The following is a 27,999-nucleotide window of genomic DNA, read 5'->3' on the forward strand; positions in this document are numbered from 1 at the left end:
TGACGGTTGCTGCAACATCGCGAGCGGAGGTTTGTTTTTTCGGCTGCACTTCAAAATATGTTTGCTCGCTGGCGGAGATTGGCAATTGCATCGACCATCTGCGCGGCACTGGACTGGACTGGACTGCAATAATTTTCACTTAATTATCTAATGAACAGAAGGGGCTGGTGGGGCCTGGAGGGGTGGCAAGAGGAGACTCTAGTTATTGTTGATTTTTGTGGGGCTACCGTAATTATGGCCGGGGATCATTTGCAAATGTGAGCTTTTTGGCCAGATCGATGGTCGATGGTCGATGATCACATAACTAATGATTAAACCATTTTAATGTTTGAAATTTGGTCGAGTATTATGTGGCATTCGGTTCATTATGCAACAAACGATTTCACTCTCCATTGTCTATCGTCTGATCTTTGCAGGACCACCACCAGCAGCAGCAGCAGCAGCAGCAGCAGCAGCAGCAACAGCACCACCACCACCTCCAGCAGCAGCAGCAGCAGCAGCAGCGAGAGCACCAAATGGATCAGTGCGGTTTGACCCAAGCTGGACTGGAGGAGTACAACATCCGATCATCCTCGCAATACTACGACCAGACGGCATTCCATCACCAGAAGCAGCCCTCGTACGCCCAATCGGAGGGCTATCACAGCTATGTCTCCAGCTCGGATTCCACATCGGCCACGCCATTCTTGGACAAGTGAGTTGTCGGGGCCTCATGGGGTAGGGCAGGGGCAGAAGGAGGGGCCGCCGGTGCACTGCAAACACGTTTCCGTGCGGCGACAATTATGAATTTTATTCGTCTACTGAAAAAAGGCCATTAAAAATTCTTGGTAACGCCATAATACAACACATGAAAGAGAGAGAAGAAATAAAACCGAAAACGACGACCAGTGCTTAAGCTCTTGGCTTTCAAGGTCTTTCAGTCGCGACTCAAGTGGCTCCGACTCCGACACCGTCTCCGGCTACACGGACAGCGGCCTGAACTTGCCCCAAAGTGTAGCTACATATGTCTCTCTCTCTCTCTCTCTCTCTCTGTCTGTCTGTGTGTGTGTCTATGGCTCTATCGACATGCTGAATTTGTGAAGGCTAAGCCAGAAATTCAAGTAATTACTTGGCGACCATGCGAAAAGCGAGAAACCAGAAACCAGAAACAGAAACAGAAATTTCTGTAGCACGCAATGATTTGCCAAAAAGCCAAACCCCACTTGAAAGCCCCAAAAACCATTCTCCCGTGTGCCATCAACATTCATTCCTTCATTTCTTCCATTTTTTATTGTAGATTACGTCAGGAGAGCGATCTGCTGTCGCGGCAGTCACATCATTGGTCTGAGAACGATCTCTCCTCGGTCTGCAGCAACTCGGTGGCACCCTCGCCCATTCCACTGATGGCACGCCAATGCAGCAGTAGCAGCAGCAGCAGCAGCAGCAATGGACCTGGCTCCCATCACTCCCACTCCCACTCGCACTCGCACTCACATTCCCATTCCCATAGCCATTCACATGGCAACTCCTCCTCTTCCGCCTCGACAGCCAGCGCCAACAGCAACAGCAACAACATCATCATCAGCAGCAGCAGCAGCGCCAGCAATGGGAACAGCAATAACAACAGCTCCGAGAGCACTTCATCCACGGAAACCCTGAAATGGCTGGGCTCCATGAGCGATATATCCGAGGCGAGCCATGCCACGGGCTACAGTGCCATTGCGGAATCGGGTAAGTGTCGCAAAAAAAGAGAGAAACAGTCAAGAGAGAGAGAGAGTGAGTGAGTGAGTGAGGAGGATAGTAAAATTGTAAATCGGATTATTGATTAATATATATATATTGATTATTCCACTGGAATTTCTAATGGATTCGATGGATATATATTTTATTCAAATACTTTGAAACATTTACTTTCAAAATGAACACAACCCAGAAAATGGGAATTTTATTCCATTCTCGCTACAAAATGAATAAATTGGAGAATTATCATAAGAAATATCATTAAAAGCTGTAAATTTCGATCATTACGGCGATTCCTAGGGCGCCACTCGGAGTCATTGTTGCATTTGTAATAAGAGAATGCTTCTTGGACAATTGCCAAAACTTTTGGGCAGGCGACTGGCAGACCAACCGGCCCACTCACTCACTCACATACACGACCTTGGCTCATTGTCTGTCGACCCACTTTTACTCCTGAGAAACACGCCCTAACCGAAACCCAACCGAAACCCACCCACCACCATTCTCTTCTCCCTTTGTTCTTTGTTTCCTGCAGTTTCCTCCTCGCAGCTGATTGTGCACAGCTCCCGGGTGCTGACCCCCAAGCGACACCACAGCGAGAGCGTGCTCTACCTGCACGACAGTGATCCCCCAACGACGACAATGGCGACGGGGACGACGACGATGACCTCCTCCTCCCCCACAGAGAGCTGCTCCTCGCAGCACGTCCAGCATGCCACACAGGCCTCTGAGGACGGAAGCAGCTGCAGCAGCAGCAGCAGCTCGATGGCAATACAGCCGCTGCGCGTCCAGCATCGGCACAGTCCCAGCTATCCGCCCGTGCACACGTCCATGGCGCTGCACCACTTCCACCAGCAGCCAAGGATGAGCACACAAAGTTCCTTGCCCGAGCTGGAGTCGCCCACGGGTAAGCCTCGCTCCCTGATGGGCCAATCCCATTCGACGGGCGATCTCCAGCAGCAGCAGAGCCACCAGCATTTGGGCCGCGCCGGCCAGCAGCAGCACAAGTCCAGCATTTCGATGACCATATCCAGCAGTGAGCCCCAGTCCCAGACGCAGCTCCAGCTGCCGCTGCCATCCAGTAAGGCCACCAAGCAGCAGCAGCAGCTGATCAAGTCAGACGCCCTCAGCTGCAGTGCACCCAATGTGGGGGAGCAGTCGGCGGGCGGTGCCAACGACTCGTACCGCAGCAACCACCGCCTGTTCCCGGTCAGCACCTACACGGAGCCAGTCCACAGCAACACCTCGCAGTACGTGCAGCATCCCAAGCCGCAGTTCAGCTCCGGCCTGCACAAGTCCGCCAAGTGAGTAGATGATCTCCAGCGGATCCATCCTGCTCTGTACGCTAATCTCTCCTTTATTCCTTTATTGTAGACTACCTGTGATAACGCCAGCGGGAGCGGCTGTCCAGCCCACCTGGCACTCGGTGGCCGAGAGAATCAACGACTTTGAGCGCAGCCAAATGATCGAGCCGCCGAAATTCGCCTACCTGGAGCCCAGCAAGACCCATCGCCTGTCGAATCCCGCTCTGAAGGCGCTCCAGAAGAACGCCGTGCAGTCGTACGTGGAGCGGCAGCAGCTGCAGCAGAAGGAGGAGCAGCAGCTGCTGCGTCCGCACTCGCAGTCCTACCAGGCGCTGCATGGGGAGCGCAAGTCGCTGCCGAACAATCTGAGTCCCATCATGATGGGATCCTCCTCGTCGAGTGGCTGCAGCTCGCCCACGCCGCCACCGCCGCCGCCACGCTCCCGCTCCCTGCTGCCCACGCTGCTGCGCCGCTCCAGCTCCGCCTCGGACTACGCCGAGTTCCGGGAGCTGCATCAGGCGAAGGTGCCGCCACCCAGCATACGGAACATCAGCAGTGCGGAGAAGCTCTCCTTCAACGATTGCGGCATGCCGCCCCCTCCGCCGCCACCTCGCGGACGCGTGGCCATGCCCGCGCGACGCACTTCCTCGGCCACGGAGTACGCCCCGATGCGGGACAAGCTCCTGCTGCAACAGGCGGCGGCCCTGGCCCACCAGCAGCACCATCCGCAGCAGCATCGACATGCGGCGTACCCGACGCAGCCACAGCAGCAGGCGCCAGAGCGTCCGCCCAAGCATCCGAATCTGCGTGTGCCCTCGCCCGATCTGCCGCCGCCGCCACTCGGGGCGGAGCTAGACACCAGCTACACGTTTGACGAGCCACTGCCACCGCCACCGCCGCCGGAAGTGCTCCAGCCACGCCCACCGCCATCGCCCAATCGACGCAACAGCTTCGCTGGGGCATCCACGCGTCGCTCGGCCTACGCATCGCCACCAGCCACAGTCGCAGTCGCAGTCACAGCCCCAGCCGCAGCCCCTGCCCGAACTATAGTTCCAGCAGCCAAGGTTCCTCCTCTTGTGCCCAAGAAGCCAACGAGCTTGCAGGTGGGTGCCACAATCGAATGACAATCGAATTGTGATTTCTGATGTCTGATTGCTGTTTCTGCTTCTCTGATTGCAGCACAAACATCTCGCCAACGGATCCGCCAATCTGCCCACAAACAATCGCAAGCGTCCGCATCACACGCCACCGCAGCCCATCCTCGAAAATATTATTGTGGCGCCACAGGTGCCGCCGCCACTGATGCCGCGTGCCCGGCCCACGGCCCATGACATTGTCATCGCCAGCAATCTGGAGAGCCATCAGCAGAAGAGGTGAGTGCAAGAGTCTCCAGTCTAAGCAAGTCCAAGGATCGTTTGCTCCATCAAGCGTAGATCTCGGGCTAATTGTCTGGGTGCGCCCAAGCTCAGATCTCTGTGGGCCATTGTTCTTGACCTTATCGAATCCAATTAACGTTCAATGGAGTGCGTGGCCCGGTAGCTAAAGCTAAAGCCGCTCAAGCTCTCGGCCCTCAATGATCTGGTGATCTAATGAGCTGCTTCCTTTGAGGCAGATCAGAGCATAGCAGAGCCAGGCCTGTTGCCTGTTGGCTGTGGCCAGCCTGTGGGGGCCGTCAATCAGCTGTCGTCTAATGCTTAATTGGATTATGAAACACACCAGACCATGCCGATCACTGAGCAGAGACTTTCGCTTTCGACCCACTAAACCCGACTTGGATCCAATTGCCAATCGCCGAAAAGCTAAACGCTAAACGCCAATTGAGAGCCGCCGCTGCCGCCGCCGCCACCTGAACGGTGGCCCCGCAGAAATGTGTCAACTGTGGCAACAATTTATGCTTTTGCTCCTTTGGCGTGTGGGCAGCGGCAACTCCCGGGCAGCACCACTCCCCGCCAAGTGGTGGAGTTCTTTGTTCTGATTGTGGCGGTAAAAGCCAATCAAATTGAATATCGAAATGTATCTGGGCAGGCGGGACGGGACAAAAGGTCCATTCTTGTGGCCACTGACATTGATAGATGAACGCCGTGCGGTTCATTAGCGCATGGAGCTCATGGAGCGCATAGTTTTTGCAGTCACTGTTTGGGCATCGCACCCAATTCCGAGCATTAGATAACTCAGAGTCACACATTCGGTTTGTTTCTGGTTGTGGCACGATCAGAGTGGATCAATATGTATGTACATATTCTCTATAAATCTGGCCACACTTTGGCCCACTGTTCCCTCACACCCCCTCGCAGTGTTCAATAATTTCTATGGCCTGTCATGTTTTTCGGTGGGGTGGTGGGGGGTTTGTTTTTGTTTTGTTTTTCCTGTATGTCGTTTTTGTTTAGTTTTCGTTTTGGTGGCTTTGGTTGACACCGGAGGAGACCTTTGCGGCACGATTTGTTGCAGCGGCAGCGGCAGCAGCATCCAGTTATCCAGTTATCGAGTATCCAGCATTCAGCACGAGACAAATATTGACACAATTTGTGGCAAAGTTTTCAACTTCGGCTTGCTGGCAATGGCTTGTTGTAAATGGGCTTGTCGTTGGAGGAGAGCGGAGCTTCACTCCGTACCGTATCGTACCAGAGTCCAGAGTCCAGAGCGGGTTCAAATGCCGTTCACCGAACGAACGTGCCTAATTTGCATTTTGAAAGTTTTGGCGTGCTGAAAATAGAGCAAAGGGCAGCCGTCGCTTGCATTTCGTCGATCCGAACAGATAGATCACCTGTACACAGTCCCTGTCCGCCAAATGCTGACTTCAATTAGAGCAACACTCCAACTTCAACTCTAACAGCGAACCGGAAAGCGAACTCCACTCCTCGGCTCTCCTCTCCTCACCATCCTTGGGAGAGGTGTGCCATGTGGCATGTGCCATGTGTTCTCTTGACAGGGGACTCTAATTATCGCCTCGCACAGCCGTCGCACAGACCCAAAATCGCAGTAAAGTGCAGGCATTTTGGTGAATTAATTCTCTTTTGGCAATTTGGCAACACTCTCGAGTGCTCGATTGCTCGATTGCCCGATCTGCGGGCTGTATTATTTTCAAATTAACTGTCGACCACAGACCACGCGTCGTATGCGCACTATAAATCACTCATTCGCCATGTTGCCAGCCATGAGCCAGCGGACAGCCCAGCAAGAAAAGGAACAAGAGTACAAGGTACATACTCGTATAATGGAAAAATCAATGCTAGACAATTCAATTCAATTTATCCAGAGCCACAAGTCGCGACTCTAGCGATGCAGTTGCCATGATTAGCGACGTTCGAGTAGGAGACAGAGACGACGGCATTTCATGCCACCACCAGGCGGCGGTGGAGAGCAGCAACATTTAACAAAGTGTTTGCCATAATTTGTGGCCCGCTATCGCCAGCTAAATATCGACAGCACACACAATGATCGATTGAACTTTGCTCGCTGCTGTGGCGACGATGACGATGCAACAGCGGCAGATTGCCCGATGAGAATACATACATACATACTTACTATGCTTGCAAAATCGAACAAAAGGTGATTGAATTTAATGGATTTGTGCCCAAAGGCAAAGGCTTTGACAAGACAAAACAAGACCTAAGCCACACTTGATCCACAAATATCGTGATTACATAGAACAGGAATATATGTATATATATATATATAGGAAAAAAGATACAACATTTATGGGAAATCTTATATTTTACTACATAGCGCTTACATCTCAACTACATGGCTCTGTGGCGACATCTCAGTGCCAAAAATAATTGCAAGTCTTTTGCAAACGATTCGAATTTCAATGCAAATCAATCAGTTTCATTTATTTGCTATGGGCGGAACATGGAGATATAGCCATTTTACACGACTTTTACACGAATTCTACATGCTGCAGACTCCAAAGTGTGGCATACTTTTGCGCTGTAAAAATTAAGAGAGAAAACAAAAGAGAGAACATAAATAGCGCTCTCTTCAAAATAAAGATCATTCTTCTAATATAGAGTGTAAGTGAGGGAGGGAGGGAGAGAGAGTGCGCACTTGTCCGATCGACCATTAATGTCGTAGATGTTAATTTTAATCTCTGGCAAATATGCAATAAATGGCAAGAATCCGCCTAATTCTATGGGCCATAAATAACCCGCGACTATAAAAGAGGCCAAGAGCCCATAGGTGAATTCCCCTTTAATTATTTTAATAGAATTCCTAGCCAGTGACTAGTGTTGGTTGGCCACTCTCTTAGCCCGCTCTCTTCGACCCGGTGGAGTTGAACCGGCTGCAGTCTACTGTATTCGTTCAGACTGTTTAGAATAAATAAATATACGATACAATTTTAAATGCAGAATCAATTAGAACGATCTTGGCGACCAGATATATAAAAATCATTACAATCGGTGCATTATTACATGTGGCATGAATAAAAATAAGTCTCCCAGCACGGTTGACTCTCCCGCTTCGCGCTTGCGCTCTCCACTGATGTGAGTGAGACGAGACTCTTACTCTTACTCTTAAAAATAAAATACGTTTCGACTGGTTTTGGCTGTTGCTGTAGCTGTGGCTAGCCGTCATTTTGCTGGCGGTGCCTTAAGTTCAAACGATTGGCAACCGCGGACGCGTTCGGACGTATGAATGCTGCTGACAGGCGATGCGCGTGTGAATCCCCAACGAAAGTAAATCAATTGCATTCGATATTTGGGCAATTAAAAATGCCAAACTCTCGTGACACTTGCATACGTGTGTATCGACTGCATAAGCCGCGTTAACTTCCTGCTAACCAAAAATACAAAATACGCAAAAAAAAACAAACACAAACAGAAACACATCGAAACCAAAACCGAATCGAATCGAAAGCGAAAAAGTGCCGAGCGACAAGGAAGTTCATTCGCCGCGCGGGTTCAAATGTTAGGCCAACCGACGACAGACGAACGGGGGCCGACAGACCAAAAGTTGCATACAATTTGCACAAATAACTGACAAACAAAAGGAAGAAAGATATCACGCAAAGTTTTACCTTATTTTGTTGTCACTTGTGCGCCAGTGTCTCTCTGTGTGAATCCGGCATCGGCATCTGTATCTTCCCCATCTTCATCCCCACCCCCTCCCCCCCGTGGGTGTGTGTGTGTGTGTTGGCGAGCCTCAGTCATATTGGATTTCACAATATTGGATACCGTCCATCACATGAAAATGGTGTTCGGCGGCAAATTTCGAATCAGAAGGTATACATCAACTCAATTGCTTGCTTGGATGGATGGTCAGTTATGACCATTGTATGATCTCAGAGCTGATAAGGAGGGGGTCGGTCGACTACCGGACTACTGATTAGTCAGCCGCACTTGGGGCCTTCTGGGAACTTCATTTGTTGGCAAATCAAACGGAGAACATGAGTGCCAGAAACACTGTAACTACTTAGAATAAGCAGTCGTACTTGGCTGTTTGTGGGATTGGTTTTAGGATGGAAAACTTCCCTTTCGTTGGATTATGTAGGGTCGTATATACATATATACAAAGGGAGATATCATCAGCGTATGTAACAACAATCATTGCAATCGAGTAATTATTAAAACCACAAGTGACAACAACTTGTTTTTCATATAGTATTATTTGATGCCCATTAGCGGGTATATTTTAGTCGGAATGTGGCCAATAGCGTTCTTTCTGGTTTGGTTTGGAGTAGTTTTGTTTTTTCCCAAGATCTCTCGTACGAGTACGAGTACGAGCATGCTACGCTCTGTATGTAAGTCGTTTGTAAGCTGCATTGCTGTCTCGATTGGATCAGTCTGCTGCTGGCTGCTGGCTGCTGCTGCTGCTGCCGTTGTACTAGTTTGTGCCGCTGTCTGTGGCGGCTAACTTCAGTGGAACCATATTTAGCATGCTCAATGCCTTGCGTCTCCGCTAATGACGACAGTTGCTGCTGCTGCTGCTGCCGCTGCTGCCGACTGGCTGGATGTCTGACTCCATCTCTAACAACTGTGGCCTAACCTTACGACCACTAGTCGACATACTCGCATACTTAGCGGAGCTGATAAATTTTCACAGCTGTTGCTGTTGCCCTCTTCACCATCCGCCATCCGCCATCCGCCATCCACCATCCTCGTGCTCTTTTTCAATCTTTCTCCGTCTGTCTTTCTTTCTCTATTACTGCCATTCCCTTTGGAAGCCACGTAGGCGGCAGGTGCAAAACTGAAGCACGTTTCCTGCCGCTACCCGCTTACCTACCATGGCAAATTGTCTTCGGATTCGGTCTGTATTTGTATCTGTATCTGGGTCTCTGGCTTGTGCTTCTGTATGCGTGCGGTGTGTGTGTGTGTGTGGCTAAGACACGCGTCAACAAAGCAAATCATTCGCCATAATTCATAATGAGATCTATTGACATTCGGGCCATATAAGTGCTGTCTGAGTTACACTTTGCACAGACCCGACTTTGCACTGGCTATCAGTGCGAAGATCTTATCGATTTCCACTGTATATGGCAGAATGAGAACAATGAGGACCTTTGTTTGCCGCCATGGCAAAAAGTGGCTAAAACCGGTTATAGCCATGGGGACGGGGACGGGGACAGCCAGCCAGCCCAGAGCCAGCTGCTTCGGTTGAGTGGTCGTCACCCTCAGGAGCGGTCGCCAAGCGACTCTTTGGTGTGTAGTATCAACCCTCTGGAGAGCCATGAAAATGAGGACACCATTAAGTGGTAACAGAAGGTGCTCGGGTGTGTGTGTATCTGATGGACAACGGCTGACTGATGTGCAACTCAAATGAGCGAAGTTTCTGTGGGAATAACCCTTAAATATCATATCAATCTTAGTGGAATTAAGTCGATAATTAGATATTAAAGATATATCCATAGTATCCCTTGCGTTCATCATTGATGGCAAAACTGATTGATAAAGAGCTCATATACCCCTCTTTCGTACAGGGTATTGCTGTAACATTGCTGGGACCACAACGAACCCCAACAAAGCAAAAACAAAAACTATAATATTATTCTGCAATGCCGAATCGCTCTTTTTTTTATTGAAGCTTCGCACGAATTTCAACAGGAATTTGCTGTGTAAGAGTAAAAATGTTTTCGGTTTTCGAACTGCCAGCAACAGCATAAGCAGAAACCAAAAGAAATAATCAATAAACATTTACAATATCAAAGCAGCGACAAGAATTTCGGACGATTGCGATAGATCTTGCGTTGCTCCCTCCCCCCAGCAGATCCATGAAATTAGTTCGACCTTCGGTGGAACTTTGATTTTTTTGTGTGTGTTTTGTGATGTTGTGTGTTGTGTGCCATTCGCAGGGCTAAAGTGTTTATTTCTATGGTTATTGTGGCCAAACAATCGATGTTTATTGTTGGCTGAGAGTCTGTTTTTCATTGCCAATCGATTCGATGTGGAAAACTTGTAAAATCAATCAAAAGGCAACGAAGAGTGCCACAAGACTTGCTCTGATTTAATTAGTTTGTTCTGTGATTTGTTCAATGCTAATTGAAGGGAGCCCCAGCCACAGCCACAGATGTCAAGAGTTTTCAATTAGCATCTTTTTGGGGGTTTGGGTTCGGGTTTCGTTTCACCCTATTCAGGTCGGAGACAGTGGGAAAACCAACTTTTTGTTTTGGGGCCATTTCGCGACTATTTTTATTGCCTGCCAAAAGCTAAGTAATCGTCAACACTTGAACAAATATCTGTGGATATATATACATACATTCCGTATGTTATTCAGATATATCAATTGAAAGCAGCAGAGAACAAGAAGAGCAAATGAAGTACGTACACGCCAGCCCCATAATTCAGTCTTAATAAAAATGTATAAGAATGCCATTTGTTAATCAACGGGCTGACAAATTGACAATTTGAATAACAGCAATAAAAAGTGAGTTAACGAAAGAGGGAAAGAAATTCAAACGAAATTCGGAATTTTACGGAAGCCTCTCTCTCACCTCTCTCTCTCTCTCTCTCTCTCTATCGGTGTCTCTTTTAACAGAGCTCTGTTATACGTATCGTTACGAAATGTTAGGATCTATTAGCTTACGCATGTTCAATCCAACAATCAATCAATCTGCTGCTGCTGCTGCTGCTGTCTCTATTCTCTTCTGCATTTATGATAATTAGATACGTATACGTACAATCATAAAACAGATAGAGCGGGGAGAGAGAGAGAGGGAGAAACGTGAATCGTTATAGTTTTTGGAGGTTTGTTCTCTAATGAGTCTGCCCTGACATACAATTGCTCGCATGTTCTGCCGGGTTCTACGATTACGTGTACTGCCTGCCATATGGACTTATGGACTATATGGAGTGGATATGGATAAGCTTTTGGGTCGACCACTGCTCGCATATGTAAATTGGTGCCACCATCGACACGTTAAAAGTTCCACATTATCGCTGTGGAACCTTTCTGAACCCTCTCTGTCATACAGGTGGGGTGGGACAAAACCCAACCAACGTCAGAGAACTGCGAACTACAAAGAGCCGCTCCACAAAAAAAAAATTACTAGGGGGAGGAAAAAGCGTAAAACAAAACCCAAGCTACGTACTGCGATTGCAATTGTAATTTATTTTTTTAATTTCTGAGCTTTGTTCTACAAATGAACAGAGTGGAGTGGAGTGGCTTGGAGTGGTGTAGATTCTTTACTTTCCCAACTTATCTGAAAGTGAACGGGCGAACGCTGCGCCAGGGGATCGTTACTCATCCAGCGGTCCGAACAGAACAGAAAGAAAAAAAAAAAATGAGCAGACTGTTCGGGTCTGTCGGGTACAACTATCTGCATAAAGCCCCAGAGCATACAAATACACAAATACCATCTGTACGAGTATTGTATGTAGAACAAAAAGCCAAATGAAGCTAAATGCTGAGTGCAGTGACAAAAGGCGGGCCAGGGAAAATTCCATTAGGCAGCGACTGGGGAATGCTCTACTATACAAGGGGAAGGGAGTTTTGAATGATGATTACTTGGGGAAAGCTCTTCATTAAAGTAGATTATGAATGGATCTGGAGAATGTGCATATGCATATCAAAGGGAATGTTTTCCAAGAAAGTTCTTGGGGAAGTTTATTTTTGCATTGGTTTAGAGAACTCCCACATCGAGAGTACCAGGAAGTAGAACCCCACTGGTTGAAATTGTCAAAATCCATGGGCATTCGAACAGCGGTGGAGCTTGTCCGCGGGACAGAGTATAATTACAGCAACGGTTCACATTATTCAGTATTCAGCAGACAGATAAAGTTGCGGGTCCCCCCACCAGCAGTGGAAGCAGCACCGGCAGCAAGTTCAAGTCGAGCGGGCAGGCAAAGTACCGCAAAAGTCAAACAAATGTGGCAAGAAGAGACAATGGATGAGGAAGCACTAGAAGCCAGAAGCCAGAAGCCAGACGACGCTACAGGTGCGGGCCAACCACAGATGAGTTGCTCTGCAGCGCGATCTCCGATCTGCGATCGAGTTCAGGCTAAGAACATTTGGCATACATTTTTTCGGCCAGATAGGGGAAGAGATGGGGTCGACGGATGTGCCCACGGCACCGGCATAAACATACTTACGGCTATCTATATATCTCACCCGTGTGCAAGGTCAGCGTCGGGTCGGGAGAGATGAAATTATGGTAGCCAAAGCCAAATTCAATTAGCCACAATATTAATGAATAAATAAACAAAACAAAAAAATCATAAGTCTTGGGCTAAACGCTCCAGTAACCTCCGGCCGAGAGCCGGCTGACTTCCTTCTGATTTCGTGGCCAGCAGATGCGGCCGAAACACGCGCCGAGCGCCCATGCCATGCCATGCCATGCCAAGCCACGCAAATCATTAAGAAACAACTCAAAATTTCACAAATTAACTTTATAGCACGAAAATTTCTCGGACGCCAGACAAAGATGATATATCAGACGTACAGACATCACACACAACACATACACACGTATACAAATTAATAATTATGAGCCGCAAAGTGGCCAAAAGGTGAATAAGTCTGGCTGCTTCCTGCTTGGCGGCTACTGTAGAAACCCGATTGGGGATCGCTTGGATCGCTCCTCCGTAGGGTCTTGGGCCTGATTCGATTTTCAGTGTCTGCTCTTGAGCCATGCACGAAAATTGCTTTGACACAAATAAAACAACAACAAAAAAAAAACCTTTTTTTTAGTGGGTCACGCGCGTCATGAACAAATGAAAACCACTGGACGGACGAGCAGACCCACCACCACCACCACCAACCCACCCAGATGATAAAAATCAAAACATGCGCAAAAAACGAAAAGCAAACCAAAAACCAAAAGCCAAAGACAACGTCCAAAAACCCAAATTAAAATCGGAGCAGCACTTGGCCCGGGTTTCCCGGCGGGACGGGACGGGTACGGGCCGCAAAGCAAAGCGCATGTTTAAATTGTTTGCCTAATTTGGTTTACTTTTTTATTGCTGGGTTTTTTCTGCTCTTGGTTAAAATGTAATGCAATTAACATTTTTTACATTTATTGTAGAGTCTGTATGTACTTTGGAACGCAACAATTTCTCATTGGCCTGGGAAGGTTTTTCTGGCCAATGAAATACTCATAAAGTTGGAAATTGAAAGCGAAACGCTTCGTGGTATGCGTAGTTGGAGCTAGACTTGGGAATACACTTCATTATTCCTTTTATATGTATATTTTTTTTTGAGAGGACCCCATTGAGGTGAACGAACTATCAATTCTATGGTTACACCAGGGGCATTTCAAATCGATCAAATGGAGAAGTAACATGACTGTTCTTTGATGATTTCATTGCTAATCAAACAAGAATAGTAATGAACTTGTCAAATATGGTATATATAAAATGTAAGGAACAGGTTTAAAAGTGCAAAACCAAACAAAGATTTATAATAAACCCACCGATCCACAAGGCGCGGGGTTGTGTAAAGTTAAGTGTGAACCTATCGGTGCTGGCTTGTGTGTTTGCGGGCAGTGGCCATGGGAGTCCCCCGCCCCTCCCGTGTGGCGGCCAAGCCATGGCCAAGTCGTAACCGACCAAAGCAACGCAATCGGGCGTGTCGGCTGCGGCGGGCCGCAATGACTGTCGCTGTCAATGAACTTCGTGGCTAAATTACGTGCCTGCAATTATTCTTGGGAGGAGGAAGGCCCTCACCGAATAAAAGACTCGAAAATCTGTAGGCAGTTTGCATAAATTTCACTCGGGCACTGAAACAAATGCCGTGTTGCGCAATGAGAACTCGCTCGGTCGCTCTGTGGATCGCTCGCCTGCTGCTTCATCAATATTTAAATTTTTGGAAAGATTTTTATGGGTCTACGTGTAGATCACATTTGCGACATTTCTTGCCCCTCCCCAATCCCCCATAAAGTGCCGTTAAGAGGCCCAAACAGCATAAGGCAGTGGGGCTGAGTGGAAATTCAATTAGCGACACCCACAGCAATGGTACTCTGAGACTCTGACAGATCATTATGATCCCGGGCTGAAACAGAAAACTTAAAAAGCAATTTAGTTTTATGATAGAACACTCAAATTGACACCAAAAATTGTGATGTGATTGCCGTTCCGTTCAGTTCGCTCCATTTCCAATTTCGAATGGGAATCTCAATTGAAAAGGCTTTCAGAAATTGTCATTGAAATGTGCGCCGGCGTCGCACTTTGGAGGCAAATAAAAAAGTGAAATAAACTCAACTTGAAATGAAATCAAATGGAATGAAAATGGGGGAAAGAGCAGAAATGTGTGCATTATGCATATTAAATGCTTTCACTTTCGTTTCGGAAACAAAACCATTGACGAAATAGTTGATAAAAATGTATACTTTTCATGGGGTTTTTTTTTTTTGGCACTGCCTTGCCTGAAGTTCCCCTCCCTGCGATGTCTGGGCCACAATTGAAATGCAAGACGAACAGTGCATCTATTTCTATATTTATTTCTATGGCCATTCGGATTCGGCCATGGTCAGCTGTTGGCTGTTGCTACTGCTGCTGCTGCTGCTGTCCGTCCCCCGTTCGGGTTGATTGTCAACCAGTACGAGTCGTTGTCTGCCTTGTGCTCAATCATTATTGCCAGTTGCATGTTTTATAACACACCGATGATGATGATCACATGCACTTGGCATTGCATTACTCGTGTACGACTATTCGCAGGGGCTTTAATAACTCTCTGAGGCCCGCTCCGTGTCTAGAGTCTAGACATTGTCTCTGTCCCGGTGCCTAGACAACTGCAATGATTGATTCCCACAAATGCAAATGAGCTGCGGCGAGAACAACAGGCAAATGAAATGCAATCAATGATTGTTCCCCTGCTTTCAGCCAGATCCATAAGCCACGGCCACAGCCACAGCCCCGTCCATTATTATGCATCCGAGGTGGGGGCTTGTGCTTGTACTTGTGCTTGGGATTGGGCATGGGCATGGGATTGGGCTTTTGCTTTCGTACGTGGCCGTTTTTTGCCGCCGCCTCAAGGCCGACACAGTCCAGGCCAGTGTCTGTCCTCTGATGTTCCTCTTGGGTCCTCCTCTGATCTCTGGACAAAGCGTTAACTAAGCAGCCACATATTGCTTTGTGGCGGCTGTTTGTTGTTGTTCTCGATGGCATGACGAATTCCCCAACAAAGAAAACAAAGACCACAAATATGCATCGATCCCTGCCCCCTGCCACCAGCCCTCTGCCCTTCCCTTACCGAGCACTCTGTGGCCTTTTGCGGCTTGGCTCTTTTTGCACGTTCTTCAGGGAAAACAAACCAAAGAAATCCAAGAAAACAAGAGAAGAAGATGTTGATGGTAGAGGATGAGGAAGAGGAAGCTGGTGCATCTGAGGAGTACCTTCTGGTAAACAATTTTCAATCAACTCCCTTAGCTCACGGACAAACCAATTTGCAATTTAACCAAATGAAATGCAAACCCAAGCGAACAAATTTCAATTTCCAATGCACAAAAGAGCTGAAAGAGCCGATTGCGGATGGCGGATGGCAGATCATAAATATAAATAAGGAAAACCAAACAAACGCCCAGAGACAATCTGCATTCCTTTTCCATATACTTTACATACATATATATATAAAGATAATCATACCATTATATATGTATATGCTCTGTAGTTGGAACATTTTGGGTCAGCCGCAGTGCATAAATCAGAGCAACAGACCAACAGAGCACAGAGCCACAGCCACATTTATAAAAGCTAATATGTCAGGCAGGCCTCTAATTTGTTGGCTAATCAGCTGCAGCATCCAATCTCCTGTACAGTCGTCCCATTTACATTCCCATTCCATTCGCATACCCCATTCCCAAGAATCTGTGTAAATGGAACGGCGCCTCTGTCAACTTCCCCACATGTCGTCTACATCCACATCCACATCCCCATCGCCCATCTCCCATCTAAACCCATCCCATTTCAGACCATTTCAAACACCATATCTTCCCATCGTCTCCGTTGTCATCGTCATCGTTGCCAAATAAATTGTTTAGCTGAATTATGCCATTTATTTATAGCCACATTCAAATTCTCCCAAGACTTCCTCCTGTGCTCGTTCTCATTCTTATGACCATTCATTCTCATTCTCGTTTTTCTCAATGATTTGTGGAGCTTCGAGGATGAAAATATCTATCGTACATATTTATATACAGAAAAGGTTCTCTATGATTCCTCCTACTGACTCATTTTTATGGAAAGAGCTTATTTACATTATCATATCGAACGATAGCATTTTGCCAACCGATTGTGTGCTGTACAATATACCCTGAGAAATGGAGAGTCTCTATGAATAGAGATAGAAGATATATCTACAGAGAGCTTTTCAATCAGGTGCTTATATTAATCTATTGTATTCAAATCTTGCCTAATTACACACTTTGGGAAACTTTTAAATTAAATTCAAACTACTAAAGATCTATTCAAATCTCTGATTCTCTCATGAGTTATTTTCTTAACCAAAGAAAAGAGCATGCGAAATTCTGTTAAATACTTTCAATTTTCTTTCTCGCAAAATTGTTCGTACTTTTATTTCTGGTGGTTTATTTCTAATCCGATGATGGCACATATCATTTTATGACACTCTTTTCTCTCTCTCTCTCTCTCTCTGCCTCGCTTCTCTCACATCGATAGTCTCGCTGTCTCCTTCGACTGAATGTTAATTTTGTATTTCGCCAGCAGTGCCTTCAGTTTTGTTTTGTTCAATGAAAAGCATTGTCGCTGTTTCATTTGTTCGGCTATTTATTTGATTTATTTCACGCGTCGATCCGATCGGTGGTGCGTGCCCCAAGTACTATACGCGCTTAATTGGATTCCCGAACTCCGGTCACCGGACAATGGCTCAATGGTTTCAATATCTCAAGTTTCGGTAAAATTAGCAAATGTCTAGACAGAGCAGAAGAAAATGCAAAGGACCAGCGATCTGATGTCATTCCATTGCCAGTCCCCAGGGAAGGGGATGGGGAGCTGCTGGAATGCGTGAAATGATTCGCCTGCTCTCGTTTGTTTCCTTGGCCATTTACGATTATGACTTTTAATTGCAGCTCCCAACTTGGGCAAATGCAATCCCAAAACGATATCGAACCAAACGAGCAGCAGCAACAGCATCAGGCTACGACTGCGACTGCGAATACGAATACAACCTTGAAAACGCAATCCATGGCGCCGTCAAATCTTGATCTCGTTTTTCGTTACTTTTTCGCTATATAATTGCGTTTTCCCCAATTGCTCTTGGCATTCACAGTTGGCCAGGCCCGAAGCCGATGTGGTTGCACGCGATCAGCAACGCCAGCCAAATGAATGCCAAATGTTTGCTTTTCCTCTTAACCAATTTCGGGGCACGGTCCGGCCTGGCCTGGCCTGGCCAGGCCCATTTGGCTGCGACAAAAAAGAGAGACAACCATCCATCGATGGATGAATGGTGGATGGTGGATGCTTCCTGTCCTGCGGCATCCCCGAAACCTGCAAGTGGCCAAACAACGAACATTTTTCGATTATTATCATTATGCAGAGTTCGTTGAACATCGTGTTGCATCGACAGGAAGCGGTGGGAAGCGGCGGGGTCTGCTGGGAGGTGAGGTTTTGGGGGCCAGGGCGAATGTCAATTTCACGCTTTGGTTTTTTTCTCCTTCCCCCAAAAGAAAAGAGACGTGGAGAATTATGGTTATGACGAGCCAGAGACAGTGATGGGGGGACAGGGACTGTGACTGTGACGCCCATCAAATCCACACGATATCCGACAGACAGCATCTGCCACGACATGAACATTTGTATCCACAATCAGCTGAGAGGAGAGTTGATGAGTTGATGATGATCATCTGAGAGTGGGCGGTGGTACTGGAAAAGGAGAAGATAGGATAGTATTCACATGAAGATCAACCCCGAACACGATGAGGTAGAGAGGCGGACGTAGATCCATCCACACGATGATGATCAGCTGAGTGCTGGGAGTCGGTGGAGAGGAGGCTGTCTGCCTGACCATTATCGCACTGATGTTGGCGGATCGCCATTACCGTTGTATCTTTTATCAATAAACCGTTAATTATCAAAGCCCCTAACTGCAGTTGGCTCTGTGGCAGCGATGCAAACAATACGCGGATGTATTTCTGTATTTTATTTTATTCCGTTGTACTCTGCTGTGTTGTGGCTGTGGCTGGGCTGTGCCCCCAACATACAAAAGCTAGGAGTGCCACTCATCAGCCAGACCAAGACGGACCGAGCGAGCGGCCGCATGGGGCAACGCTCGAGATCGCCACGTCCAAGGTTTTGTAAACACCCCAGCCACTGAGAGAGTGTGGGCGTGGGTTGGGTCTGGCGCTGGCTCTGGCGCTGGCTCTGGCGCTGGCTCTGGCTCTGGGTTTCGGTTTGGGGTCGGGCTCTGGGTTTGGAATTGAAATTGAATTGGGTCTGTGAATTGGGTGTTCCGCTCCACAAATCCCCAAACCAAAATTGCGGCGTACATAAGAATATTTTAAGAATAACAAAGAACCATTTTGGCAACACTCAAAGATCTCTCCCGGAGACAAAGGGCCCAAAACCCAATCCCAACCCAACCCAACCCAGACCCAAAGCCCAAGATGAGTTTCAGTTTGCTTGAGCATTTGTTTCCGTTTGTGCAGCACTGGCCGAGACACAATCTCATGGGAGTGACCTTGTAATGGAGTACTTACTGTAGCACGTAAGTGGGGGAGAGGCTCCCCCTATTAATTCCTCTGTTTCTATTGTTTTTTCTGCACTCGATCGTTCAGAATCGTTCTGAAGACCGCAAAGGCCTTGTGATGTCACCAGCTGCAGAGGGGGTGTGGGGTTGTTTGCTTTTCCAGCGCGTGACACCAAAAAAAAAAACAATAGAAGCAGCGCCCGCTTCCCCCGTATCGGAATTGCCATCAGAAATCGATCAATCGATCGGGGATCGGGTATTGCTTGGAGGCTCTCGGAACTACAGCTCAATTCGGAGTTTGCCAGCAGCGTGAGAATTTCTGAACCTCTCACTGAGAATTTGCATAAATAATTGCTGATTGGTGCAAATTCCGTATGCTCCACTGAATCCAATGCGAAGCCATTTATAGATTTGTAGTGCTGTCCATTAATTAACAATGTTGATGTCTTGGGGGCCAGCCTTGATTGCTGACTGATTTGCACCTTTGTTCAGAATAAATATCATTGTTTATTCTCGCTTATTCGAGATCCATTAATATGTATGCTAAAGGTCACATTCGCTCTGGTCCGGGGCAATTAAATTGGTCCGAAACATAAGCTTGAGCGTGTGTCCCCCCTGTCAAACCGTCAGCAGATCATTCATCAATCTCTCACTTTCGTTCCGAAAAGTGTACTTGAATTTATCTGTGTATCTGTATCTGTACGTGTACGTGTACATATGTACCTACAAATGGCACGACCATCGCATGGGTCTCTGTCACTGGGATGATGATCTCACTGAATGAATGGTTCCCTATAATACTCATAGTATCCTCTGTTTGCTGCAGTTCTGCATACTATGACATCATTCGGGCTATTTTCAGTTCTCAAAAGTTTGTTCAGAAATTGCATTTCATAATTTTTTTTGCAATTAACAGCTTACGAAGGTACATTCCCTTGAAATTTATGGTTAAACCGAGACACTTCCCTAATAAATAACTTTTTAATTTTATCATTAAAAATTAAAAATAAAAACTGGTAAAGAATTCTTTGTCACTCTCTCTCTCTCTCTCTCTCACTCTCTCCCTCTCTTTCTTGCACTGTCTTTTTCTCACTTTTTGTTGAGAAATTTGTGCGATTAAGAAATTAAGAGCCGCTTCGCATGCTTTTCTTTTCTCTCCCGCTTGAAGCGGACAACGTCGCCGGATCTCTTGGCTAACAAGTACGAGTCGTATGTGTGTGTGTGCCTGCTTGGCCTCTTCACACTTTGTCCATTATCTTTTGCTCTCTTTCGACTGAAATTAGTTGGCTAAAAACAATGAGAAATCCGTATTCAGGGCAGTTCCTTCAATGGCCGCAACACTTTGGCATTCGGCGGCGGACACCGGACAGCGGACAGCCGGACAGCCGGATCGGAGAGCGGCTTTTGTGTAATATCTAAAAACAAAAACGCAAATGGCTCAAAGACTTGTAGTCAGTCCCCCTATCCCGTGCACCTGCCCCGTGCCCCCGTATCCATTGCCTCCAACATACCTACCTCCCTCCCCCTCCCCCTCCCTCTAACTGCTGATCCGGCCATGGCGGACGTGTTGCGCATGCGCCTGAGGGCAATACAAGTTTGGGTCCGACGTCTCTTGTGTCTTTTGCCATACAATTTATATGCCAAGTGGGCTGAGAGTGAAAATGTCATTGGCAGATGTGTCGCGGATATTAGCCCCCTGCCCCCGCATCCTCTTTGATCCCCCCACAATCCATCGACAATTCATCTACATACATACAACCATCTACAGCCATATCTACAACTTCCTCCGATGTCCCCTATGCAAACATTTATATGTGTGTACTCGCAAGACAAAAGGCCCTCACCTGACTGAATAATATGTTTATGGTGATTGTAACAAAATTAAGTGTTTCTTCTCAGCGGAATGGTACGTACTGCAGAGACCGCAGTCTCTGGGAAAGTGATTTCTCTATTCCGAATACTTTACATGTAGTCGCTATATAAAATGTTAGAGCATCAGAGAATAGCCCATGGGGAGTCTCTAAGAAGGGGTGGCAACCGTAATATTTACAAGCTTGTTGCTGTCGTAGCCGAGTGCACACTCAGGCACACACACATGTGGTGCCGGGCTTAGTCTGCTGTGGCTGTGCCGTTGCTGTTGCTGTTGCTGCTACTGTTGCTGGGTTCTGCCCCCTGGTGGCAGGCATCTTTTTAGCTGTAATTATGATGGGCTGCGGCTGGGGTTGGGACCATCGTTTAGCCATCACAAGTTAATTACCCCGCTTCAGCCCATTCAATGGGACAGGCCGACCGACCAACCGACCAACCGACCAACTACTTTCGACACTTTCAATGGGCTGGGCAGTGCTGGAGAGGAGCAGTGGCAGGGCTGCTGCTTCTACGGCTGCTGCATTTCTCAAGTTGTCTATTTTTGGTGTTTGGCTTGGGGCCCTCAAGCGAAAAGCGCCATTAAATCGATTTTACATTAAAAATATTGCACAAGGCATCATTGTTGGTGTTGCTGCCAGAATTAATGGATCATAATTATTGCTGAGCGGGGCAGCCAGGCAGCAATCAGCTACAGACCGAGACACCACCAGCCACAACAGACACAACAGATATCTCCATCCATCCATCCAGCCATCCGCCAAACAGTAGCTGCAGCATTAGAAAAGAAAACAAGAAGCCAAGTGGAGAGGCTGCCCCGCAATCGAAGACCGATCACGAGGCAGAAGATGGGATTATCACAGAGGAAAAGTTTTCTGGGGAAAATCTGAAGCAGAAGCAGAAGCACCAGCAGTACCAATTGGTACGAGTAGATTCTCATGGTGGGAAGATGCCTATCGCATCCACCACTGTAGCAGATGGAGAGAGGAGATGGCCAGCCACTTAGCCAACATTCAACATTCAGCCACTTTCAATGCATGAGAGAGAGAGAGAACTTTTCTTTTCTTTTTTACTGTTTTGGATGTTGCCACTGCTGCTGTTGCCACTGCCATTGCTGCTGCTGCTGCTGCTGCTGCTGTTGCATTGTTGCTTTGTGTTTTACTTGGAGTTTTCCAAGAGAAATTTATGGCATAGTTTGATGGACGATGATGCGTGGCTGTCTCTGCCTAAATACCAAAGAAAAAGAGTCTCCAGTTGGATGCCGCTCTGCCTTGTCTCTCTCTCTCTCTCCCTGGGTCTCCCTCTGGGCATTGAGCGATTTGTTCTGGCTGCAATGTTGACCTCCACTCGACACGACTCCTCCTCCTGCTTCTCCTCTGGTGTAAGTCCCCGCAAAGAAAGCTGACGACCATCTGTTTCTACTGTATTTTTGTAGCTTTTGTTGTTGTTGCTGCTGTTGTTGTATGTTGACTTGACGTCATTTTGCGGCAAGTGAAAATGTGTGCGATGCGATGCCGACAATCCGGTTTCCAGGTTTCGGTTGCGGCTGAGCTTGTGAGATGTTTATGTTGAACATTCAACATCAGCCGTAACAGCGCCACAACCGAGCATTTGTTTGCCTCTTTTGTTGTTGTTGTTGTTGTCGGTTTTGTTGTCGGTTTTGGCCCAATGTTAAGACGAGATGTTAAAAACGTGATTTCCATGCGTCGCCGTAGCGTTGTCGTAGTCGGCATGGCATATTTAAATAAAATACTTTTACTATCAACGAAAACTAGTCGGCCACCCCACCGGCGGCAGCCACAGCCACAGCCACAGCCACAGCCAAATAGCCAAACAGCCACAGCCACAGCCACAGCCAAATAGCCAAACAGCCAAACAGCTCGTTATATTTGCTGATCAAAAATTATAGTGCAACAACGGCGCCAGTAGTTGTCAGTTCGTTGTTGCAGTTGCCAGTTGTTGCAACTAGTGTTGCAGTGCCAGTGTGGCATACGCAATGCGCCACGCAGTGGAGAGGCCACTGACCAAGGAGATCTGCACCCCACACGGCACTGCAGCAGCAGCAGCACAGGCAGTGTCGTCGCAGTGCCACTGAACCCCACCAAAAGCGGGTGGATCATGGCTGGTATCTAACGGTTTATTTACGTATCCCAAAGATATTTATTTATAATTTCTGTAAGGGAGTTATGCAACCCCCAAGCAATTTATCAAACATTTCCATGGCCTTTGCCTTTGCCTTTGCTATTCATAATTTGCATCACATAACCAAAATGGAACGCCCCGCGCAGCTTAATAAATAAAATATGCGTTAATTGTATGCCCCAGTGCCCAGTGCCGAGTGCCCATTGATCGGCGGCCGGACATTTCTTTTGACCCTTTCTTTCTTTCTTTTCGACCCAATATCTTTGTCATTGTCTTTGGAGCCGCGCCGAAAGAGCATTATCGGGAGTTATACAATATTAGCGGGCGCAAAACTAAAAAATGATATATAAAAAAAAACATACAGAGCTATTTTTGATTTCGGCATAAATCAGAGATTAATTTGAATCATAATCATAATGAAGGTGTAACATGTACACAGTTGTGTCTGTTTTGGGGGAGGGTAGGATTGTGTGTAGGATTTGCCGGTAATAGGCTTATGTCAGACGGAGGAATTCTCTGGGGGATTACAATGGTCTGCCGTTCAAGGTCTTATCTATGTTTCTTGGCTGAGATTACAAGTTGGTAAGCAAGAGATATAAAACCCTATCTCTTCTGTTTGACTTGCTCTGTTGTAAGTGTTCTGTGGATCTACTTTGGACATCATGAGTGGAACTTACATACGTACTTTCCTCTGCTCTGTTCTTGGATCCTCTTCTTACATGTGCATATGTATGTATGTATACTCTGTGATGTCATCTGCTGAGTACTCTCTGCCATATGCAAATCTAATGCTAATGCAACAGCTTGAAGCTGGGGAAGCCTTTGTCTTAGCCAAAATTGGCAACACACACATTTTCTTCGTCTTACTTAACAGCGAAGGCGAACGGAAGTGATTAAGAAAGGCAGAGAGTGGCCCCCCTGGCCTCTCTCCCTCTTTCTCTCTAACCATCTCTGTCCATCTCTCTCTCTCTCTCCCGCCCATCAAAGAAAGTGAAGAAGAAGTCGAAATGAGGGAGGAGGAGACGAATAGACGCTTATGCAAATGCTAACTAGTCCGATGAAAGAGCCACTACAGATACATCTACATCTGCATCTGCTGTTGGCCTGTGTATCTGTACATCTGCAGCAGCATATCTGCCACAGCTGTTTTGTCTAGCTGTGCGCTCTGTGATGTAAGCCAGTCCAAAATGGTGCTTCTCCCCGCCTCACGAAAAACTCTTTCTCCATTCCATTCAAACCGACCAACCGACCGACCGACTGCTCTTAATTTATGCAAATGCGACAACATTTCTTCGACGGCTTTCTTCAGATGCAAAACACTTTATATCGCACACTACACCTCCCCCCTATTATAGTATATGTGTATACATATATATATATATATGTAATATGCAGTAATAACAATAAAGTTTTTGGCAATAGACCGTTTTGGCGTCAACACGCTTTCAACCAAAGCTGGGGGTGGCCAAGCCGAACCACAAATAAACAAAACAAAAACACCGCGAAAATCTACAAAAAATCTTTACAAAATCTTTTCAGCGAGAGAGTGAAATGTGAATACAAATAAAAAAAAAACACCTAACCACCCAACAAATTAGTTTAGCACTTTTGAAAGTTGTCAGAGGAGAGAGAGAGAGAGAGAGAGCGAGGGAGTGAGGAGTGATCGCAGGGAAGCGGATATATGGACATACGGACGTACCCGTCATACGCCTTGCACACTAAAATGCGGGCCTGGGCCCCGACTTTGTCTTGAGTGAAACATAAAACTCTTTATAATTGCACTGTAAACATTTCACTTTCGTTTTTATTTCGCCTTTTTTGGGCTTTGTCTTGGAAATCATTTACTTTACACAAAATGTCGTCTCCGCGCATCGTGCACAGAATAATTTCTGTGGCGGCTGGCTCTCGCTCTGGCTCTGGCTCTGGCAGTGGCTCTGACTGTCTCTCTCCGCGCTTTCCCCATATCGTCCGACAATATGTGGGTGCTTAAAGATAAAGATTGTGATGCGAGGCAGGGGGGGGGAGGATTCAATTAGCATCTGTCCAGATTATGGGCACCAGCATTTGCATTAATGAGGCGTGTGTTTCGAGACAACTGCCAAATCGTGGCAGCTACTGGCAACGACCCCCACGAGTGACCCTTGGCTGCTGCTTGGGCCTGGCTGGGGTTTGGGGCTGCCGACATTTCCCCTGGTCCTACCCAGTGATTGCAACACACAACAGTTACAAGTTACACCCAACCCCAACTATACTAATGATATGAATTTCGCTTGGGTTCCTTGCAGATCGAACTCCAAGGCCTCGTATCTGCCGCGCCAGAGCCTGGAGAAGCTGAATAATACGGACCCGGACCATGGCATCTACAAGCTCACCCTCACCTCCAACGAGGACCTGGTGGCGCACACGAAGCCCAGCTATGGGGTGAGCGGCAAGCTGCCCAACAATCTGCCAGATGTCCTGCCACTGGGCGTCAAGCTGCAGCAACAGCCGGCGAAGCCACAGCCCGGCTCTCCGAACGGAGAGGGCAACGTGACTCTGCGGTACGGCTCCAACAATAACCTCGCAACGAAATCGCCTACGAACGCCACACCTCACTACACCATGATTTACGGCCAGGCTATGGCTGGTGGGGGACAGCGATACTCCACGCCGCCACTGGGACACGGCCACTACGGAAAGGCGTCGCCCCAGCACTACACGAGATCTCAGTCGTACGACGTGAAGCAGACTGCAGTCCTGCCCGCACAGAAACAGCACATGTCCCAGTCGCATGTGGACCTGAAGCAAGCCGTCCATGACCTCGAGACGACGCTGGAGGAGGCCATGCCCATGCCCACCGAGACACCGACGACAACGCCAACGCCACCGCGCCTCTCGCCGGCCACATCCAACTCGGACTGCAGCCTGAGCTCGCACAACAGTTCGCTGGAGTGCAGCATTATTCCTAACACAAATGCGAACACGGTTCCTAATCCCGAGGCGCACATCTTCCGCGCCGAGGTGATCAGCACCACCCTGACAACGAGCGCACCTCCCAAGCCGGTGATGAACCGCCAGGAATCTCTGAGAGAGAACATCGAGAAGATCACTCAGCTGCAGTCGCAGCTAATGTCCGCTCATCTGTGCGACTCCGGCTTGCTCGGTGGCTACAACAGCACCAAGTTGGCCCACCTCAACACCAACCCCAACCCCAGTCCCAGTCCCAGCACAGAGTTCCAACAGCTGTCGCTGCAGCCACCGCCGAGTCCGCCCAGTCCACCGCCCGTCGAGGAAGATCCAATTGAAGCACAAGCAGCGGCCATCGAAGGTCTGCAGCTGATGCAACGCAGCGAGCTCGTTCTGATGGTCAATGCCAAGCCCAGCACCATGGACATGGCCTGTCAAACGGATGAGATGGCGGACCGAGACACCGATCTGGTGGCAGGACGGGAGGAGCAGCAGACGCGGACCACACTGCAGCCGCGACAGCGTCAGGCCATTGAGATGGACTACGAGAACCTGAGCAGTGAGCTCCTGAAGCTGCTGGCGCCCAACGACAAGCTCGTCGACATCCTCACACCAAAGAGCTGCAAGCCCACCTCCCACTACGTTAGCAATCTGTACAATCCGAATGTGCCACTGCGTCTGGCCAAGCGGGACGTGGGCACCTCGACCCTGATGCGAATGAAGGCGGCAACGACTCCGGCAGAGGCCACCAAGGTGGTCAGTGTGGAGCTGCAGCTCGGCGATGCGATTAGCGAGGGAGCGAATGTCATCAAACAGAAGCTGGTTAGTACTCACTGAAGCCTGCATCACGTTCACTTAACTAATTATCCATGTACTCCCCTTTAGGATGAGTTGATCAAACGGTTGAACCAAAAAATTGGCGCCCTCAAGCATGAGCAGCAAACCATCGGCGAGGAGTGCTCGACGAACGACAAACTGGGCCAGGATCTGTTTGCCAAGCTGGCGGAGAGTGTGCGCCCCAGCCAGGCGTCCAAGTTCCGGACCTACATCGACGATGTGGGCCACATCACAAGTCTGCTGCTTTCCCTGTCCGAGCGTCTGGCCCATACCGAATGCAGCCTGGAAACGCGTCAGCAGGATAAGGTGGGTGTCAGCATGCCATTATGCCATTATGCCATTTTGCAATTTTGCCATTCTTCTTCTGAACATATGCTTATGTATGCTTTTCCCCATCTCCAATCCCCAATCCATAGAGCGTGCTGGAATCGAAGCGGACGCGTCTGTACGAGCAGCTGGAGGAGGCGCAGCGCCTCAAGTCGGACATCGATCGACGCGGCAACAGCATTGCCGGCCTCCTGGGCAAACATCTCAGCGCAGATCTGTGCGCAGACTACGACTACTTTATCAATATGAAGGCCAAGCTGATTGCCGACGCACGCGACCTTGCCGACAGGATCAAGGGCGGCGAGGAGCAGCTGGGCGCCCTCACCGATGCGCTAGTCCAAAGCGATTGCTAAGTTGCCCCGACTGCCGACCAATTTTCCCAGCTGTCAACTCAAAGTTGAGAGCCGCACGAGAGAATTATCCAGCCGTCCGCAATATGTATTAGTTTAAAACGATGTGCTTAATTTCAACGCCCACACTATAATGTATAATTGTATGTTCATTTGTGATTTTCAACTAGCTTGTAGGTTAATTATTCTATGTATCGGCCGCCTAAGCGTAAGCATTTTTTACATAATTATCAAAGCAAAGATAAACATTATGCATTAATAAAACTATAAAAACTACGACAAATTTGACATGGCGGAGGAAAAGGTATCCAAATTGTCTTATACTGGTTTATTCTTCTATATAACCAATCTTACTGTGATGAACATCCACATCTAATTTTTAAAATTTAAGTTCCAACGGCTTTCCAACAACTCTATTTTCAGTGTTTAAAAGTGCC

At 47.8% G+C, this 27,999-nt stretch overlaps 1 protein-coding gene across 2 annotated transcripts; it reads left to right on the forward strand.

Moving 5' to 3' along the window:
* Nucleotides 1-449: 449 nt before the first annotated feature.
* LOC111077556 (protein Shroom) lies at nucleotides 450-27,838 on the forward strand. 2 transcript variants are annotated; one of them, XM_041592038.1, is made up of 8 exons: nucleotides 450-694; nucleotides 1,277-1,710; nucleotides 2,255-3,023; nucleotides 3,094-4,126; nucleotides 4,203-4,396; nucleotides 25,388-26,870; nucleotides 26,934-27,191; nucleotides 27,302-27,838. In XM_041592038.1, exons 1-8 carry the CDS (start codon nucleotides 516-518, stop codon nucleotides 27,563-27,565), a joined length of 4,614 nt encoding a protein of 1,537 aa, XP_041447972.1. In that variant the 5' UTR covers nucleotides 450-515; the 3' UTR covers nucleotides 27,566-27,838. The 2 variants fall into 2 exon arrangements, with proteins under 2 accessions (XP_041447972.1, XP_022227579.2); XM_022371887.2 differs by lacking the exons at nucleotides 450-694; nucleotides 1,277-1,710; nucleotides 2,255-3,023; nucleotides 3,094-4,126; nucleotides 4,203-4,396 and adding an exon at nucleotides 17,158-17,303.
* Nucleotides 27,839-27,999: the final 161 nt, after the last annotated feature.

This window comes from Drosophila obscura, unplaced genomic scaffold (assembly GCF_018151105.1).
Source record: "Drosophila obscura isolate BZ-5 IFL unplaced genomic scaffold, ASM1815110v1 contig_17, whole genome shotgun sequence".
NCBI classification, from domain to species: domain Eukaryota; kingdom Metazoa; phylum Arthropoda; class Insecta; order Diptera; family Drosophilidae; genus Drosophila; species Drosophila obscura.